Below are 20019 nucleotides of genomic sequence, written 5' to 3' on the forward strand. Positions count from 1 at the left end.
GCGGGGACCCCGGCCTCGGCTCCGCCGTCGGGGCACCGCAGCGTCCTTCGGCCGGGGCCGCCCGCAGCACGCTGGCAGGCAGAGCCGGGCCGGGGAACAAGCTGAGGCAGGAGCCAGCAGCCGCGAAAGGGAAGGAACAAGTGGCTTGTGCCTGTGCGTCAGCCGGGCAGGAGGAGCCAGGAGGGCTACAAAGAGCTGGGACTGGAGCAGGCAGCCGAGGAGGGCTCCTGGCAGCCGCGCCGGGCGGGTGAGCAGCGGGCGGGCGGTGGGTGCCCCGCGGGCGGCCGTGGGCTCCGCGCCCCCTCCCACCCCCCCCGACCCCCCCCCCCCCCCCCCCGCCGCCGGTGCGCGGGGCCGCGGCGGAGACCGGGCGCCCAGGGGCAGCTCCGTGCCGGGGCCGCCGCGGCCCCTCCCGGCAGCAGGAAGCGCCGCGGTCACATGCGGCAGCCGGGCCGGGCCGGGCCGGGCCGAACCGGGGAGGCACCGCGCCGAGCCGAGCCGAGCCGGGCCGGGCCGGGCCGGGGATGCGCTGCGCCGAGCCGAGCCGAGCCGGGCTGGGCCGGGCCGAGCCGGGCCGGGGATGCGCTGCGCCGAGCCGAGCCGAGCCGGGCTGGGCCGGGCCGGGGATGCGCTGCACCGAGCCGAGCCGGGCCGGGGATGCGCTGCACCGAGCCGAGCCGGGCCGGGGATGCGCTGCGCCGAGCCGAGCCGGGCCGGGGATGCGCTGCGCCGAGCCGAGCCGGGCCGGGGATGCGCTGCGCCGAGCCGAGCCGAGCCGGGCTGGGCCGGGCCGGGGATGCGCTGCACCGAGCCGAGCCGGGCCGGGGATGCGCTGCACCGAGCCGAGCCGGGCCGGGGATGCGCTGCGCCAAGCCGAGCCGAGCCGAGCCGGGCCGGGGATGCGCTGCCCAAGCCGAGCCGGGCCGGGCCGGGCCGGGGATGCGCTGCCCAAGCCGAGCCGAGCTGAGCCGGGCCGCGCCGAGCTGGGACGGGCCGGGGATGCGCTGCGCTGGGCCGAGCCGGGCCGAACCAGGCCAGGCCGGGGATGCGCTGCGCCGGGCCGAGCCTACCTGAGCCGGGCCGGGCCGGGCTGAGCCGGGCCGGGGATGCGCCGCGCCGAGCTGAGCCGGGCCGAGCCGAGCCGGGCCGCCCTCCCCCAGCGCTCTGCACGTAAGGGCGGCCCGGCCCGGCCCGGCCCGGCCCGGCTCGGCTCGGCTCGGCTCGGCCCGGCCCGGCGGGGCTGGCGCGGCGCGGCCCGGCGCCGGGGGCGGTGCAGCCGCGGCGGCGAGGCGCAATGCGGCGCGTCGCAGCTCCGTGCCGGGCGCCGGCAGCTGCCCCGGGATGCGGCGGGCAGGGCGGCGGGCCGGGGGGGCTCCGGGGCAGCCCCGGCCTCCCCCCGGCCCCCTCCCCTTGCAAAGGCGCCCCCGGCCCTGCCCCCAGCCGGGCCCGCGGCCGCCTGCGTCCAGCCCCGCTCTCGTCTGCAGCGCTGGGGGACACCGGTGTGACGGCAGGGAGCGGTCTCAGCCCCGGGCCGTGCCCCAGCCTCCCGGTGTCCCCAGGGGGGAAGGGGCAGATGCGGCTCGGCGACGGCCCCACCAGCGGAGAGCTGTTGCTGCGGAGCAGCCGGTGCTCGGCCGCCGCGGGTTTGCTCCCTTGCAGGTGGGCAGCCGCCCGCCGAGCCAGCCCTGCGCCACGAGGGCTCCCTGGGCCGGCAACGGGCTTGACTAATGGCCCGGCACGTGGTCGCGTTTCCTCTGTGGCTGAGCCCGGGCCCTGGCGCCTTCCTCGTTTTGGTTCCTCGCGAGCAGCGTGGCCTTGCCCTGCGTTGTTCGGCAGCGGTCCCCAGCTCCGTCCCACCGGCGGAGACCCTGGGGTCGCCCTGAGGAGAGGGGCTTGCGGAGGGCTCAGCGGCGAGGCCGGGAGCGCCCCGAGGACGTCAGCGCTGCGCCTTGCCGGGCGGCTCGGCAGTCGCGGGCCAGCCCTGGCGCGTGCCGGTCCAACCAGTTCCCGGAGCCTGGGGCTGGGCGCTGGGGAAGGCGGCGGGCGGCGCGGCGCGGCGGCACGGCGGGACAGCCCTGCGGCGGCGGGGCCGCGTCTCCCCGGCGCGCGGGCTCGAGCCCTCTCTGTCTGTGCCCCCCAGGAATGCGGGTGCCGTGAGCCGGACAGCGGGCGCCCATGACTGACCTGGCGTCGCCCACGGGCGAGAACCCGTTCGCCTTCCCCGGCGGCGAGGAGAGCTTCGGGGAGGAGAAGGTGCTGGTGATCCACAGCCAGGCGGAGGAGGAGGCGGAGAAGGAGTTCAAGTGCATCCTGTGCGGGGAATGCTTCGGCCAGCAGCCCAGCCTCACCCGGCACCAGAAGCACCACGCCGGGGAGCGCGCCTTCATCTGCGCCGAGTGCGGCAAGGGCTTCAGCCTCAAGCACAACCTCATCATCCACCAGCGCATCCACACCGGAGAGCGCCCCTACCAGTGCGGCGTCTGCCAGAAGAGCTTCAGCCTCAAGCAGAACCTGCTCACCCACCAGCGCATCCACAGCGGCGAGAAGCCCTTCTCCTGCGGGCAGTGCGGGAAGCGCTTCCGGGAGCAGCGCTTCCTCCTCAACCACCAGCGCACCCACGCCGAGGACCGGCCGCGCGCGGGCGCCGCGGCCGCCCCCGCCTGCAGCCGGTCGCCGCGGCCGGAGGCGCATGAGGAGAGCCGCGGCCTCGGGGCGGCGGGCAGCCCCTTCACCTGCGCCGAGTGCGGCAAGGGCTTCAGCTGCAAGAGCAGCCTGGCCACGCACCAGCGGACCCACACGGGAGAGCGGCCCTTCGCCTGCCCTCACTGCGGGAAGACCTTCAGCCAGAAGGGCTCCCTGAAGATCCACCAGCGCACGCACACGGGCGAGACCCCCTTCGCCTGCGCCCAGTGCGGCAAGAGCTTCGCGCAGAAGGTCAACCTCACCACGCACCAGAAGACCCACGCGGCAGAGAAGGCCCTCACGTGAGCCCTGCGTGCCCCGGGACCCCTGCCCAAACGGGGCCCTCTGGCCGGGCCCCTGCCCCGTGGCTCATTAGCCGCGTGAGCAAGGCCAGGCACATCGCGTGGACCTTCTGGGGGGACCCCCGCTGTGGGGCATTTTCCCCAAGGCCATGTTCCCTGCAGCCCATCCCACCCAGGGCCTCTCCTCTAGGCGCTAGGGTACCGCTGGGCTCCCCTGCTCACTCTTGTCCCCTACCATTGGAAATTTAGTCTTGGGGGAATTTTTCGGTCTTTAATCATTTGTCCAGGATTTGGAGGCACGTGACGGCCCCATCAGAGCAGTGCGGAAAGCCTCGGGCACGTCTGTTCCGGGTGTACAGCTCAGCCCTGCCGTGCCCACAGACGTGCCCAATGTGACGGGGTGAAATCAGCCCCGTCTTTGTCTGGGAAATTCCCCCTGGCCTCCTGCCGTGTTCCTCATCCAGTTCCTTTGGATCGTTTTTCTGCTGGAGTTTCTCTCCTGACTGTCACGAGGCTGATCCTGCACAGCACCGAGTACCTCCAGTGCCCTGCTAGCCACTTGGATTAGACTTTTATGGCCTGATTTTTGTCTCAGTTGGATGCCTGTTGCCCCTGTGGGCTTCAGGAGGAGTCGTGAACGATATGCTGCCCCTGGAAATCAAGTTACTCCCTAAAGAGGAATTTCTTCCCCGTGTCTTGGCACTGGAGCATTGCAGCCTGGTGCAACTGGGGCCTGCAGGTTAAACTCCCCCGGGCCCAGCGCCCTGCAGCATGGCTGGAGGCGGCCCTGGGGTGGCTCTGGGTGCCATCCTCGGGGTGGCCGTCCGCACCGAGCAGGCTGGCATGGAGCCTGCTGGGCTCTCTGGCCGTCGCCCCCTCATTCCCGTCTCGGTTAGGGCAGTCATGGCCTGCTTGGGTGTGCGCCCAGGTCATGACGCTCTCGGGGAAGGATGCGTGCCCAGACGCTCCTGCTCCTCTGCGCGCTGGGGCGCGGAGCTGGCTTGGGCGGCAGCGGAGGAAGAGGAGGGAGGTTGGCGCTGCCCACTCGCTCCCTAGCTGGGCTGGTGCTGCCCCGATCCAGGCCGGAAAGCCCCGCTCTCCTCCTCTGCGCTGTCCCTGTGCGCGCTGCACGCGCGCGCGGGTTAATCGCTGCCTGTGCTTCTCCACTCAGGGAATGACGACTACCAGCGTAAGAGAGAAGCTGGATCTTACGAGCTGGGAGGAACATCGGTGCGTTTTGCAGGGAAAGAGCTCCACCACCACATGGCACCTGCAGTAAGCCCCGCTGGGGAGAGGGGGGTGAAGAAGAGGAAGCAGAGTCTCATCCTACCTGTGCAGAAAGCCCAAAATAGCACAGAAATCGCGCAAAATAAAAATAAAATATAACCCAAAGCCCGAGAGTAGAGACTGCTTCCAAACCGCCAGCAGCTCCGGCCCGGAGGAGGGACTGCGGCTGCGCATCCACTGCGGAGAGGCAGACTCTCCCGCGCTCCAGGCAGAGGTGAGTTTTCGGTGCACGTGGCAAAAAGCTGGCCGAAGGCCGTCCCGGAGGTGGCAGGGGAGCATCCCCGAGGGCAGCGCGTGGCGGCCAGCGCCCAGCGAGGACGGCTGCAGGGTTGGGCAGGGAAGGACTGCGAGCGCCTGCAGGTGGGGAAGGCTCTGCCCCGGACACTGGTGCCGGCACGGCTGAGACCCCGGAGCCCTGGCCAGGAGGGGTTAGCTGCAGCGAGAGACAGGAAAACCAGCCTCCTCTGCTGTCCAGGTCACCGGAGAACCTGCCTGGGCTGGACAAGAGGAGCACGGCAGCCTCCTAGAGCTCCCCAAACCTGCCCAGTGGCGCAGGCAGCAACAGGAAATGGGAAAAGGCTGTGCAGGAGAGACGTGGCACGTGCCACCAGTGGGGCAGGAAATCTCACTTTGGTTCTTCATCTTCTGCAGCCCAGGGAAGTCGCGTGGCGCCGGGGTCTGTCCCAGGCTGCCACCACCGCGGGCCTGTGGCTTCCTGCACTGTCCCTCCGCAGGGACCTGGCCCCGTGTGCCTGTGCTGCTCTCGCCCAGTCCTCTCTGCTGCATGTTTCGGTTCTGCGCCTGAAACCTGGGGAGGTTCAGCTAATGCTTTGAAAAGAGGCAGGATTTGCTGTGTGCACAGATGAGGGGATATGGATGGAGAGATGGAGGAGAAGGAAGGTTAAGTGCATCATGTATCGTCAACGTAAAGCTCGGAGCCCAGCCGCCTGGGCTGCTGCTACCTGTGTTGCTTGCAGTGGAAAATTAGCTTCCTCTGTTGTCGCTTTGTGCTGTTAATCAGTCCTTTGCATTTCACACTGCTCGCTCGGGGGAATGAAGCCGGACTGGTTGGTTTTCCTTTCTGTCCTTCACCGCGTTGGCCCTTGGGGCTTGTCACTGGCCGTGCTTGGTGCTGGGCTCCCGGCATGCAGGATGATGCTGTAAATTGGGAGGAAGAGGGGGGAAGAGCCTTCTCAGAGGAGCAACGCTAGCATGAATTTTCCCTGGCGGATGAGTCTGAAGAGTGGCTGCATGTGGGACCCAGCTCCCAGTGAAGGAACTGTCCCGGTCCCTGCCGACTCCTGAGGGAGCTGGAACAGGACTCCCTCTTGCAAAGCCGTGCGCGGGGACCCTGGGCAGCAATGCAGCGCATGCTCGGCTCTTGCACTGACACCCATTTGCATGCGTGTGAAGTTTAGTACGCGCTCAGCACTCTGCAGAACAGAGGCCTTGCGCCTGGGTCCTCCAAGCTAGTCAGGGCTGGACTGTGGCAATATAACAGCCCCGATCCTACAGCACCGCTGCAGCCTGGGCTTGAGGCACTCTTCATGCTGCTCCTTTGTGCAATGCCTCGGTCCAGCAACAGGCTCTGGGACAAATATAAATGTACCTCCTCGGCCTTGCTCTGGGGAGCGTTTGGTGCACGTCTCCGCAGGGATGTACATGCTGTATTTCGCTGCGCCTTTCCCATGAGCAAAGAGAAGCAACGGGGCAGGCTGGCCCATGCTCCTGCAGAGGATGCTTGGTCTCGACCGTTGGCTGGGGCCCTTGCATGGACTCTCCTGGCGCAAGGGCAAGCAGAGTGGGATGAGGAAAGCCATGCAGAGGTGGAGGACGCTGCTAAGTCCTCCGCTTAGAGCAGCCCTGCCGCTGCTAAGAGGCATGGAGGGCACCAGGGCTTTTCCTGAGTGTGGAGGGGAAAGAGATTTCAACAGGGATGTAGCTGCGGTATTAGAGATCAGCAAAGGAAGACATCCCTGAGAATCAGCTTTGTCTGTTAAGCAATTCAAGTTTGAACAACTCTCTCCTCTGTGCTGGGTCTGGACTCTTCCTGCTCTAAGTTTCTTTCCTGCAGTCCTGCTCGCTTTGAGGACGTGGCTCGCTCAGCCCTGCTGGGTGCCCAGGCAGCTCCCCTGTGGGCAGCCGGGGCCACGTTGCCGCTGCCCGCCATCACGCAGGGCTGCAAGCGTCCGCAGGCACCGGCCTCCCCCAGGGAGCGGGCAGCACACCGCAGGGTCTCCGCCACCGCCACGGCCAGCGCCGTCCTGACCGCGAAGCCCCAGCCCTTGGAAGCAGCCGGTTTCCTGCGGCGTGTTGGCTTCCCTGCCACCTCTGCTGCGTGCGGGGACGGGCTCCAGCTTGCCCGGGCCATCCCAGCGCTGTCTTCCCCGGTCGATGCGGAAGCTGCTGGACGCGTCCTGAGAGCATCTGTCCCAGGTCAGAGCTGCCGGGGCGCTGCGCGGCCGGCGGGACACGCGGGCTGGGGACGGCAGGAGCAGGGCCACAGGCTTGGTGCCTCAAGACATGAAGCCTTTGGGAAGAGGAGTGTTGCTGCGCTCTTTCTCATCTCCTGTTCTCCTCCCTGGACACCGCCGGCGGCCGGTGCTGGGAGATGGGAAGGGGCTGCCTGCAGCTTTGGTCTGGGCATCCTCCAGCCGAGGGTTCCCAAATTCCAGCATCTTGCATCAGCACGGAGTGCGTTGCCTGTTGCCTGGAGCAGGACAGTCCGGTGTAGATAAGAAGAGACTTGAAGAAATGCATTTTTCAAATCCAGGGATTTTCCCCAAACTTTTCATTCTGGACAAAGCAGTCTCCGGCATCCACTGCCGAGATGTGGGCGCTGGCCTGGCTAGATCCAGAGCAAGAGGGGCCTCAGTCCTGGGTTCCTCCTCACCCGGGGCGGCGGACCCTCTCCCAGCCCCGAAGTTTCGGGCTGTGCCCTGAAAGGCGTGCGGGGGCACTGGGTCGGTGCTGCGCTGTCTGGGCCGCCAGGGCTGAGCTCCTCCGCAGACCTGTGCTGAAAGGGCAGCGCAGACGGGGCAGGCGCGCGGTCCTTGCAAGGATGGAAGCGCGCTGCCTGCCAGGGCGGTGGGCTTGGAAACACTGGAGCAAATGAGGCTGAGAGCTTTCTCTGAAATCTTGTTACCATTGGACAGAAAGTGGAGACCTGTGCAAATAACTGCACAAAATAAACCTGTGTCCTGTCCTGTCTTTCCAGTTGTTCCTTTTACCGCTGTGTGTGTGGAAATGCAGGTGCTTCTGACATGTATTAATTAAATTAATTAAGCTTGGAAAGTGCAGCGTCTCCAGTCTCACTGGGATCTTCTGGATTATCGTAGGGCTTTGTCCAGGTTTTCCAGGGCCTTCCAGATTGGTATTTTCTGCAGAAACATCCCCTCAGCTCCCCCGGGTCGCTGGTGCCTGCCGGGGGCTCCCTGGGCACGCGCCCAGGCTGGGCGCAGCCTTGCAAGGCCCCCTGCGTGCGCAGCCCCCGCGTCCTCCGCAGCAGCCCCCGCGTGCTGCTCTTCGCTCGGCTCCTGTTCGTGGCAGTTGCTCCTCTCTGCTGCCCCAAGGGCTGTTGCATTACATGCGCCCTGGACTGACAGCATTGCCCTCACGTGTTTGAAAACCAGCATTTTACTGAGGGGAATGCTGTGTCTTGCTCCACGTCAGTGCCTTCCGAGCCCCCTGAAGGGGCAAGCATCAGCCCTGGGAGTCGTCGCTGCGTAGTGCTCGTGATGAGGGCTTTGCACGGTAAGGCCAGGCCTGCACCGCCGCGGTGGCAGGGGAGAGGCGCTGCCGAGGGAGTCCAGGGGCAGCCGGCGCGAATGCATGAATCGCTTGAGATGCGCCAGTGGGAACCAGCGCACCAGCCAGAGCTGCTTGGACCGGTTTTGCAGCGTGCGCTGAGCTCAGCTGCCAGACAGGGCTGTCACCAGGACGTCAGCTAGCGCAGAGCTCGCTTGGGCACATCTAAGACACACCTTGCCGAGGACAGATCTGCTTTACGTCTCCGTAACCTGCTCTGCGCTGCCCCACAGCAAGCAGTGGGGCCTGTGAGCTTGCTCTGTTAGTGCTGCACAGGCACCAGTTCAGTGCAGACTCCTTCTCAGCAGCACTTTTTTTTTTTTTTTTTTTGGGGGGGGGGGGGGGATCTCTGAGATAGGCCCAGCAGAATCACAGAATCGTTTAGGTTGGAAGGGACCTCTGGAGATCATCTAGTCCAACCTCCCTGCTCAAGCAGGGCCCTCTAGAGCATATTGCCCAGGATCACATCCAGGCGGGTTTTGAATATCTCCAGCGAAGGAGACTCCACCACCCCTCTGGGCAACCTGTTCCAATGCTCTGTCACCCTCGCAGTGAAGAAGTTTTTTCTCAGGTTTAGGTGGAACTTCCTGTGGTTCAGCAGCCAGCGTGCAGGTTCATTAGGAGCAGCCCAAGGACTGTAGGAGCCTGCCCGGCAGCCTGCCCGCACAGAGCCATTGGCTTCCTCATGCAGCAGTCATGCTGGACCTGAGCAACCTTCAGCCTCTGCTGGGAACCTGTCTTCTGCTTCCCCAACCCGTCTTACAGGGCAGGTGCTGGCTGCAGGGCTGCGCGGGTAGGAAACGTGAGCCTGGACAATTGGGGTGTGCAAGTCTCCTCGGGAAGCCTCAGGCACTGTAGGGCTAAGGTGCTGCCTTCCCTCCCGCCTGGTCAGAGATGCGAGCCCCTGCACTTTCCCTGTCACCCCTGGCCCATCGGCACTTGTTGCTGGTGGACGTTCGACCCTGGCACTTTGCACAGCAGGGTTTGCTCCCTGTCTCCATCACCCACTTGCTTTTGCTTCCTTTCCCAGATGTTGAAAGCTCTGAGTTTTCCCAGTGGGATCATCACGAAACGTGTCCCAAGCTCACCCTCGCCAGCACATGCCCCCTTGCAGATGCCCCTCACCAACCTTTCCTGGGTTAGTCGTGGTCACTGCCATGGGGCTCAGCCAGCTCCTCCCTGGGGGGATCAGTGGAGGGCTGTGCTGCAGCCTCTGCAGATCTGGCCTGCCCTCTGTCTTCTCAAAAGATGGCTGTAACCTGGGACGGGTGCGGTTGGGAGCAGAGAACCCCCCTCTAGCCCAAGGCCGTTGCATGAGCTTGGCTTGCCGGGCCACCAAGGAATGCTACATGGGCTTAGGTGGCACGCGCTGGCCGGCGCAGCTGCGTCAGCGAGCCGTGGGCTGCTCCAGCACTGTGGCTCTCCCCACGCCAGGCACAGAGGTGGAGGCTGCCAGGCAGCCCAGGGCCGCTCTGCTGGCTCCGCAGACAGCACATGCCCCAAGCACTGCCCGGAGCCACTGCAAGAGCGCCTGCCATCAACGGTTCCCACAGCACTCACCACACGGGAGATGCTGGGCATCAAGTGGCTCTGCTGGTGTTATACCCATGAAAACTTTCTCATGCTTGGAGCTGCCTGGATGAGTGCTGTTTGCTGTGACTTCTAGGGTAACACACCAGAGGGGGTTCCCGCCGCACAGCTGACGTGGCAGAGACAGGGCATTTGCTGCTGGTGCTGGGAGCGCGTCAGCACACTGGAAACGCTGCTGAAGCTGTGCTGTTGGCACGTCGGCTGAGGCGTGGCTTGGCCAGGACGAGGCCTCCCTTGCAATGTGTCCTGGTGACCTACTGTTGTCTTTTCTCTTAACCTTATTGACCAACCCCATAAAGGCAGGCAGCATGACCGCTGTCCCAGCCCGCTGCCTCTATACTTCCTTTCACGTGGCGCAGCTTGAAGAGCCAAGCAGAGCCCTTGGCATCCCTCTGAGCGGCGATGGCACTAGCAGAGCGCTCAGCAGTGCAACCCGCACACCCCTGCTCCCCTCCTGACCGGCCTGCTGCCCAGGGCTAGCACAGACCTGGGCACCACATCCCAGGGGCACCCTGCCAGCAGCCTGCGGGGAGTCCGTGGGAGCAGAGCTGGCAGGAGGGACCTGTCTGCGTCCTCTCTCTGGAGACTGGGCAACTGAGACGGCAGGCTGGGAGACAAGGTGTCTTGTCCTCTGGGAACAAGGCAGGACAGCAGAAAGCCATAGGATGTGAGTCACTAGCAGTTCTGGTCTGGATTTGAGCTGGTGCTGAATGTCTGCAGCCCATTGCTACAGCCCTGGGTTGCCCCAGGCTTGGAGAGCCGACGCACCCGTAACAGCAGACAGCCTAGCAGGCAGCCTCCTCTGCCCAGCACCTGACCAGCTGGCTGCCCGGATGGACAAGCATAACAGGCCACGTCCTACCTCAGCAGCTTCTCCACAGAACACGTCGGTCCCATCACAGAGGCATCAGGGCTAGGCTCATTCAGTCCCAACAGCGGTTGGCTTGGCGGCAGCTGTAGCACCCCAATGGTAAGGGAGAAAACAGGGAGCACAAGGATGACCAACTAGGTGGCCGCTGGGTGAGGAAAGCAGATTTGGAGAGGGGAAGGTGGCTGGGGAGGGATCCCAGGTGGTGGTCCCCTGGCTGGGACCTGCTCCTCTTCTGCAGCCATGCTATGACCACCTGGGCGAGCATCCCTTGTCTCCTGTCCTGGGGCTTTGCCAGCCTCGGGACGCAGAACTGCGCTGCGCAGCAGGCTGTGGAGGGGCTGGGGTCCCGGCCGCGCCACAGGCGCCTGCCCAGTCTCTGGGTTGTAGGGCTTCCCTTTCTGCCCCAAAGGCTCTCCATCCCACGGCCCCCAGGACCTGTCACCGAGCGGGGTTTGGCAGTACAACAAAAAGCTCGTGCCACAGAGATCACATCACAGAATCACAGAATCACAGAATCACAGAATCGTTTAGGTTGGATGGGACCTCTGGAGATCATCTAGTCCAACCTCCCTGCTCAAGCAGGATCACCTACAGTATATTGCCCAGGATCACATCCAGACGGGTTTTGAATATCTCCAGCGAAGGAGACTCCACTACCCCTCTGGGCAGCCTGTTCCAATGCTCTGTCACCCTCACAGTGAAAAAGTTTTTCCTCAGGTTCAGATGGAACTCCCTGTGGTTCAGTTTCTGCCCGTTGCCTCTTGTCCTGTTGCTGGGCACCACGGAGAAGAGGCTGGCCTCATCCTCTTGACACTCCCCCTTCAGAGACTTGTACACGTCGATGAGATCGCCTCTCAATCTTCTCTTCCCCAGGCTGAACAGGCCCAGCTCTTGCAGTCTTTCTTCCTAGGAGAGGTGCTCCAGCCCTCTAATCATGTTGGTAGCCCTCCGCTGGACTCTCCCCAGTACTGCCATGTCTCTCTTGTACTGCGGAGTCCAGAACTGGACACAGCGCTCCAGGTGAGGCCTCACCAGGGCTGAGGAGAGGGGCAGGATCACCTCCCTCCACCTGCTGGCAACACTCTGCCTCATGCACCCCAGGAGACCATTGGCCTTCTTGGCCACAAGGGCACACTGCTGGCTCACGTTTAACTTGTTGTCCACCAGCACTCCCAGGTCCTTCTCGGCAGAGCTCCTTTCCAGCAGGTCAACCCCCAGCCTGTACTGGTGCATGGGATTATTCCTGCCTAGGTGCAGGACCTTGCACTTGCCTTGGTTGAACTTCATGAGGTCATGAAGGTCAAACTTCCACTGCCTGCCGCTTCACTGCGTTAAGCCTGGCACCCTTGGAAGAATTTTAGACATGTTAAGTCGGTGGGTCTGGAGGAGGAGAGGTGTTTTGCTGCTCACTTGAAACGCAGATAAGGAACCCCTGGGGCCAGCAGGTACGTAGGGCTGCTGCTGGGGGACACGGGGTGGAAAGCACTCTGTGTGCAGAGGGCGTGCTTGCAGCGTGGCTTTGGGGGTCCCTGACCTGTGTCCCTTCTGCAAGAGAGAGAGGCACGAGGGTCTGAGGCCGCGGTTTCTGTTCCCGGCTCCTCTCTTCGGCATGCGGGGGAGAGCCGGGCACAACCAGTGGGCTCAGTGCCGGGCCCCTTCCACTTCCCTGCTTCAGGCCCCCCTTTCCCCTCTGTCATCCCCTGCAATGCTTCGCTGCCCCCTTTCTTTCCCCAGCCATACCAAGGCAAGAGCCAAGAGAGGGGGGCAGCCTTTGCCTGATCAACTCTCTCTGAACTAGCTGGGTTCTCATATTCAGCTCTGTGGTATATTCAGGTGGTTTCTCTCCAGCTGTCTATCTCCGTCTAGACTCGGTTTCAGTTTTGCAGTTGTTCGTCATGCGAATCTCTGCGTTGCTGAAGCGGGTGCACACAGCGGGCCGTCCAGCGGAGGGCTCTGCTTTGCCACCGCCAACCTGCTGCCAGGCTCTGGTCTTGCTGCTGTTCTCTCCTGTTTTATGACGGTTCCCTTGTGATTCATGTCCACCTTCACATAACCTGCTGCATCAAAACACCAGGTTTGCTAGCCCAGGCTCTGAATGGCCCCATCCCGCGCCAAGGCCAGTGCATGGTGGAGGGATGGACACAGCAGGGTGGAAGGAGAAGTAAATTCAGGACAGTAATCCAAGGGCACGAGAGCTCCCGCCACCCGTCAAGCCAGCCACAAAGCATCAGCAGAGAGTCCCCTAGAGAGTTTGAAGGCTGTCCCCTGTGCTTTGAAGGCTCTTAGCACTGCATTTTCTGTTTCCAGATGTGGCGAATGGGGACCTTCCTGGGATTTCAATTTTCACCTCTTTCACTGGTAATTTGTTCATAAAACAGCTTGCTTAGAGCAACCGCTGGAGCAGGCAGGAGGCAGCAGGAGATCCCAGGAGGATGAAGCATTTGGAGCTGTTTACACATGGAGGGATGGGGTGCAGCCCTGCTGAGCAGCATGAGGGTAGGTGAGGTCCTCAGCACTGCTGAGTTACAGCCCCATCCTCTCTGTTAGGAGGGCTGAGGACAGACCGGGACCCCTTGGGCCTGTGCATCCAGCACAATGACTCCGCACCTGGCCAAGAGGCTGAGCGCTGGGCTGGGACAGAGCCCTCCATGGCCCTATCTCAGCTCAGGCCCCGACCCCAGCACAGCCTCAGGAGAGTGGGAGAGCACCTCTCCAACCCCGCTCCCCTCCTGCCAAAGTGGGAGTCAATATGCAGTAAAAAATGCCTGGCCTTGGAAACAAAGTACTCTAGGTTTCCATTCACCACTGCTCTCATCTAGTGTGCAGCGCCCATCAGTGCTGGGCTGCAGCCGTGCCCCTGCTCTGACCCCTTACAGAGATCCAGCCTTTGCACTGGGAAGGCATTTCCCAGCGCTGGCCCTCCAACTCCCTCCTCTCTCCGCAGTTCCCCCTTGAAGTCCCCCAGTTCAGGAGATTCCTTCCACACCATTATCCGGCCCTCAGGGTTTGGGACTGGCATCTCAAGTCATGGCCTAGCCTGTGCTCAAGCCCTCAGGTGGTGAAAAGTGCCTCAGCCCGTGAAGCCACCAAGCCAGGACAACTTTATCATCACACAGCAGCTGCAAGAGATTTCCTTTTCACTTCCGTTCCAGGGCTCAGAGCAGAGTTTCCAGGCTCAGAGATACAACATTTGCTGAGATATTAGACTCTCGAGTCAGCACATGTTTATTCACAGGCTCCACTTGAAGCTGGCAGACAGACCCAGCTAGCGAGACGCTGTGCAAGGCCCTTCTAGGGTCCTCACCTACCGAGGCAGAGCAGGAGGGGCCGTGCCAGCCCAAAGCCGTGGCCACTCTCTCACACGGCCTTGAACCCTCCTGCTTCTTTCCACCCAGCAGACAAGAAAAACCTCCACAGGGCACTACCACGGCTCTGACCTTGGGAACTCAGCTATCAGACCCAGCAGGAGAAAGCTGGAGGCACTTCTCCTGCCTGAGTCTCATTTTATTGATTTTGGCTCATTTCACTATTTTCTTCCCAGAAAATGCAATGGCAGAAGGAATAAATTCAGTCCTTCAGAGAAAATCCCTAAGGCAGACTGTATCCAGAGCGGAAGGCAGAGAGCTCGAACCACAGTATTTGGCGCACCAGACATATTTTCATCACCAGAAACGCAAGCCAAGAAACTCTTGAATGCACGAAAAGTAAAACCAAAGAGGCTGACTGGCAAACTGCTGAACTACTGTATACCCCACAGACACACCACACAACCCCGAGGTAGCCACCGCAGCACCTGGCACGGTGCAAAATACTCCTCTGGGAACCCTGCAGGGGACAGCAAGGCAGCGTACCTTGGGGCGGTCCAGAGAGCTTGTCCTGAGGGCCGTCCCCCCTTATCCGCTTCCTGGGCTCCATGCAGAGTGGAAAGCCATTTGACTTGGTTTGCTGACAACGCGCCCCACTCACCATCATGCCTGCAGAGTTCTGCCTCGGGCAGATGACCCCCTGTTGGCTGTAGATTTTGTCGTTACTGAGCAGCAGCATTGTAGTAGCAGCTCATATCACAGAATCACAGAGTGGTTGGGGTTGGTAGAGACTCCTGGAGCTTGTCTGGTCCAGCCCCTGCCCAAGCATGATCACCTAGAGCACATTGCCCAGGACCCTGTCCAGACAGCTTTTGAATATCTCCAAGGATGGAGGCTCCACTACTTCTCTGGGCGACCTGTTCCACTGCTCTGTCACTCTCACAGGAAAGTAGTTTTTCCTCGTGTTCAGACAGAACTTCCTGTGTTGCAGTTTGTGCCCACTGCCTCTTGTCCTGTCACTGGGCACCACGGAGAAGAGTCTGGTCCCATCCTCTTGACTCCTTCCCTTCAGATATTTATACACATTGATCAGATCCCCCCTCACTCTTCTCTTCTCCAGACTGAACAGACCCCGCTCTCTTAGCCTCTGCTCATAGGAGAGATGCTCCAGTCCCTTCTTACTGGCCCTTTGCTGGACTCGCTCCAGGAAATTCATGTCGATCTTGTACTGTGGAGCCCAGAAGTGGACTCATGCATCCCCCAGCCAAAGCACAGTCCCACCCCACAAGACTACACCAATGCATGCTCTTTGCCCACAGGCATGGGCCAAGTTTGGTACGTTCACCTCACACACAGCGTTCACACACCCCATAGCCTGGAATATCAGTGAGGCTCCAGATCTCCCTTCTCCCGAGGGGGGTAACCCCCCAGGTCCTTCCCTGGGCCCTGCAGTCTTCTGCTGTGACAACCCTGAAGAGCATTTGTGTATCACTGGAGGTGGCCAGTTCAGCAGGTCTCATTTTAACCCCCTCTCCGTGCAGCTGCCCTCCTGCTTCAGAGAGAGAGAGAGAGAGAGATATTTGCAGTTTACTGCAATGGCAAGAGACCTATGAATCATGTCTAGGTTGGCAGCAATGTCTGCAAAGAAGACAGAACTGAAACCTGAAGAACCTGACTCTCATCTCTTGCACACAGTTACAGCCAGCAGGGTTCTAGACAGCTGCGGAACAAAACGCAAGCGGTTTCCCTAGGACATTTCCCTGACTCCCACCACTTTCTTGCCAGCTGCTTGGTGCCTGCACAGTTCAGCCCTGACCTGAGACCCACGCACCAGCTGGACCTCCTCCACAGCTCAGCCCAGGCAGAGAGACCCCATGTTGCCCATCAGGGTGCTTCCTTTCAGCTCTCCTAGTCATTTAGCCACCAGGTGAACAAACACAGAATTGTCCTGCTGTGTTTTTCCATAGAAGCAGCTGTTCTGTCCCCAAGGCAGGAGCAGGGCGGTTTTGCAGGTGGCTGTGAGGTGGTCTCTGTGTTTGCAGGCTTGCAGTGTGTTGAGTGCTTGAGGACCCTGCGAAGTGACAAGGCACAAGACAAAGCAGGAGGGAAGGGGTGCCGCAAGTCCTGACTCCCTTGCCAGCGTGCAGCATTTACCAGGGACAGCCCCAGCCCCTGGAAGCCCTCCAGCCCCCTTTCTGCAGCAACTCAGCAAGGCTCTGCAAGAACCTCGCTGGCAGAGGGATGGTGCTCCCCACTGAGAAAGATGCTGAATGCCACCCTCAGCATTTGATGCTGCTCTGAATGCCACCCTTATGAATGCAGAATAACACCAGGTGCTAAAGGTTTTAACCCAGAGCCCAAAACAGGCTTGGCCCACAGTGCTGCCCAGCCCAAAAAGCCCAGCTTGTGCAACAGGCCAGTTTGCACCAATGCACCTCTGGGAATTTGTCCTGCTAAGCTCACAGGGGAGAGATGAGACCAGGCACAGAGAGTAGTGATGGGGCTCAGATAACCTTATGTTTGGGGCTGTGCCTGAGCCAAGATCTAAGGCAGCAAAGGCACATGAGCTCCTCAGGCCATGGGTCTGCCTCGCCTGGGAAGGCTTCAGACAGCACCCCAACACCCTGGGCTGCCCTGCTCCTTACTCGCCTTGCAGACATATGTGGGGCCATCCCATCCCCACAGGGATGTGCATGGGGTCACCCTGTCACCTCATAGATGTGCCTGGGGCTACCTGCCTCACCTCCCTGGCGACATGTGGGACCACCTCCCCATCACTCTGGGGATGCATGGGGCCAACCCATCACCCCAGGGACATGTATCAGGGTGCTGACACCCCAGTACCTCCAGTGCCCTGGCACCCCCAGTAACCCAGTACACCAGTATTCCTGACAGTCTGGCACCCCAATATCTCCAGTATCCCTGATACCCCACTGCCCCAGCATCCCGATAGCCCCAGTAACCCAGCATCCCATTTCCTCAGTACCCCCAGCACACCTGTACCCCTAGCACTCTGACACCCTAGCGCTCTGTTACCCGTGGCACTTTAGCACCCCGGTACCCCTGCACTCTGGCACCCCAATATCCTAACAACCCTTGGCACTCCTCAGAAGCCCCTGGCAACCTCAGCACCCAGAGCTCCTCCAGAGGATGCAGCCTGCTGCAGACAGGCTCTCTAGCATGGCTGGCATCCCCTGGCACCCCTCAGTAACCCTCAATAGCCCGGGCACCCCAGCACTCCTGTTGCTGCAGGCACCCTGCTGGGGGATGCACCCGCCTGCCTGTGCTGAGCAGCCCCAGCCAAGGCACTGCCCCTCACCCTGTCACAGGCCCTCCTGCCACTGCGCCCCTGGCCCATGGCTGGCCCTCCACTGGTCTCCATGCCAGCTACTGCTTCACTCCAAATCTCGGCTAAGCCCCCTGCTCTGCAGAGGCTGGGTTTACACTACAGGGAGAAATGGGAAAAGGGGCAGTGCGGATGAAACAAAACAGAGGGGAGTCTTCTCCTGGCATAGGCCATTCCTCCGTGTAGAGGTCTGATGTGCATGAAGGGGGAGATGCAGGTCGCCCTGGAATGGGGAACAGGCAGGAGCCCAATGTGCATGAGGACGTCTTACAGATGGTTTGGGTGAATGACGCTGGCAGAGGGTTAAATATTCTCCTGACCTCCACACCAACGGCATGTCAGGACTCATCCTTCTGCAGTCCCAATGCCCCAGCCCGGCCATGCACAGCCCCATCCCCCTGCAGTCCCAGAACCTTGGTCTGACCATGGAGAGCCCAACTGATGCTTTACTAAAATCATCTAAGGAACAACTTACAAACTGCTCCTAAGGCCCCTGGTCTCTCCCGTTCCCCTGCTCCTTTTCTCTCCCCCCCTGCTCTGTGCAGTACACAGTCTGGCAGAGGCTGGAGCCAGGCAGGCGCATGGCCACTTCTGGCACTAATCAGTTCATGTCATGAACTCTCTTTCAGCACACAGACAAGCACAAAGGGAAAATCACCATACATGCGACATCCATTTTTCAGCATGGATTCACCAAGAGGAAATCATGCTTGACCAACCTGAGAGCCTTCTCTGATGGGACAACTGGCTGGGGAGATGAGGGGAGAGCAGGGGGTGTTGTCTCCCTGGACTACAGCAAGGCTTTCGACACTGTCTCCCATCACATCCTCACAGGCAAGCTCAGGAAGTGCAGGCTGGATGAGTGGAGGGTGAGGTGGATTGAGAACTGGCTGGATGGCCGAGCTCAGAGGGTTGTGGTCAGTGGCGCAGAGTCTAGTTGGAGGCCTGTAGCTAGAGGTGTCCGCCAGGGGTCAATACTGGCTCCAGTCTTGTTCAACTATTGCATCAATGTGCTGGAGGAAGGGACAGAGTGCACCCTCAGCAAGTTTGCTGATGATCCAAATCTGGGAGGAGTGGCTGACACACCAGAGGGCTGTGCTGCCATTCAGAGGGACCTGGACAGGCTGGAGAGTTGGGCGGAGAGGAACCTCATGAACCTCACCTCTGCATTAGGCAGAAGGTTGCCAGCAGGTGGAGGAAGGTGATCCTGCCCCTCTCCTCAGCCCTTGTGAGGCCACATCTGGAGTGCTGTGTCCAGTTCTGGGCTCCCCAATACAAGAGAGGCATGGCACTACTGGATCGAGTCCAGTGAAGGGCTACAAAGATGATGAGGGGACTGGCACATCTCTCCTATGAGCAGAGGCTGAGGGAACTGGGCCTGTTCAGTCTGGAGAAGAGAAGAGTGAGGGGGGATCTCATCAATGTGTATAAGTATCTGAAGGGAGGGTGTCAAGAGGATGGGGCCAGACTCTTCTCCGTGGTGCCCAGCGACAGGACAAGAGGCAACGGGCACAAACTGAACCACAGAAAGTTCCATCTGAACATGAGGAAAAAATTCTTCACTGTGAGGGTAACAGAGCACTGGCACAGGTTACTCAGAGAGGTTGTGGAGTCTCCTTCCCCAGAGATCTTCAAAACCCACCTGGACGCGATCCTGTGTAACATCTCTGGGTGACTCTGCTTGAGCGGGAGGTTGGACTAGATGACCTCCAGAGGTCCCTTCCAACCTCAACCGTTCTGTGATTCTGTGATTCTGTGATTCTGTGGTCCATGACTGACCCCAGGAGACTGCTGGGTCTCCCTCCCATGGAGCAGGAGCTGGGCAGGTAAGTTTTCAGCTATGAGATGGGAAGCTTCCAGACATGTTGTTAATCCAAAAAGTTCAAGTCTAAAGCTGTAACCCAGACCCAGGGATTCAGAGACCCCCAGGGATCCAAGCACCCCAAGACACAGGAAAGCCAGGGACTCCAGAGACCCAGAGGGGAGGGATGGAGAAAGCCAGCTTTGTCTCAGACTGCTGCATGTGTATCAAGAGCTTTTCCTCCTGCCTTTCCTTCCCTGCTGCTCTGGGCAAGGCAGATGGCACCACAGCTCCATGAACCCAGAGCTCCACAGCTCCCGGAGGTGGGAGCTGCTGCTTCAGAGGAGCACACAGAGCACAGGGCCAGTGCAGCATTAGCTCTGCTGGTATCCCCACCCCACAGCCCAGGGCACTAGCCTGCCTGCCTTCCAGCATCTTCTTTTCTTCCAGATTGTCAGCAGTTACTGAGATGATCAGTTAATGAACATGCCTCCAGGACGTAAAGGGCAACGCACAGAGACCAGGAATTTTCAGGATCTCTGTATGTGCATGAGGCAAACTCCTGCCTATCTGTGAAACCTCAGCAGCGTGAGAGCTGGACCATTTCTGACAATCCCATACAAGGACTGAGCATGAAATCAGCTTAGAGCAACCCCTAGAGCAATCAGATGTGGCCTCTGGACTTAAATGATAAATAAACATTGGCATAACTCTGCTTTCTGTACCAGGACTACCCAAGTCGGGCACAGGGAAAGGGAGGGGAGTGGTGTCTGCTGATCTCTGCACCTTACCTAAAAACCAAGGGATGGGGTGGGGAGGTGAGGAACAGCCAGGGACAGCATCCTTTGCACCTGACCCACCATCACAGCTGATTGCTGGACACATAGGCTGCCAGCGCCTTCACCTGACACGGGGGACGCAGACTCTTCAGGTCATGCCTGTGTGCGGTGCAGCCCCCCCAGCCCCTTGGTCCCTGGCATCCCTGGGGTCTCTGGTTCTCTGGGCCTCCCGGGGTTTCCTGAGTCTCG

The 20019-nt window shown here is 61.1% G+C and overlaps 1 protein-coding gene across 4 annotated transcripts; it reads left to right on the top strand.

The window, feature by feature from the left end:
* LOC104143151 (zinc finger protein 300) lies at positions 1-7565 on the top strand. 4 transcript variants are annotated; one of them, XM_068933949.1, is made up of 4 exons: positions 1-247; positions 1485-1659; positions 2141-2984; positions 4156-7565. In XM_068933949.1, exons 3-4 carry the CDS (start codon positions 2176-2178, stop codon positions 4160-4162), a joined length of 816 nt encoding a protein of 271 aa, XP_068790050.1. In that variant the 5' UTR covers positions 1-247; positions 1485-1659; positions 2141-2175; the 3' UTR covers positions 4163-7565. The 4 variants fall into 4 exon arrangements, 2 of the variants coding, with proteins under 2 accessions (XP_068790050.1, XP_068790048.1); XR_011139473.1 differs by lacking the exon at positions 1485-1659 and having other exon boundaries at positions 5-247; positions 4156-4485; positions 4747-7565; XR_011139474.1 differs by lacking the exon at positions 1485-1659 and having other exon boundaries at positions 5-247; positions 4156-4485; positions 4923-7565.
* The last annotated feature ends 12454 nt before the right edge of the window (positions 7566-20019 follow it).

The sequence above is a fragment of the Struthio camelus genome, chromosome 2 (genome assembly GCF_040807025.1).
Source record: "Struthio camelus isolate bStrCam1 chromosome 2, bStrCam1.hap1, whole genome shotgun sequence".
Classification (NCBI taxonomy): Eukaryota; Metazoa; Chordata; class Aves; order Struthioniformes; family Struthionidae; genus Struthio; species Struthio camelus.

Coding starts and splice junctions, on each gene's coding strand:
- LOC104143151 (XM_068933949.1), top strand. CDS start 2,176: ATGACTGACCTGGCGTCGCCCACGGGCGAGAACCCGTTCGCCTTCCCC.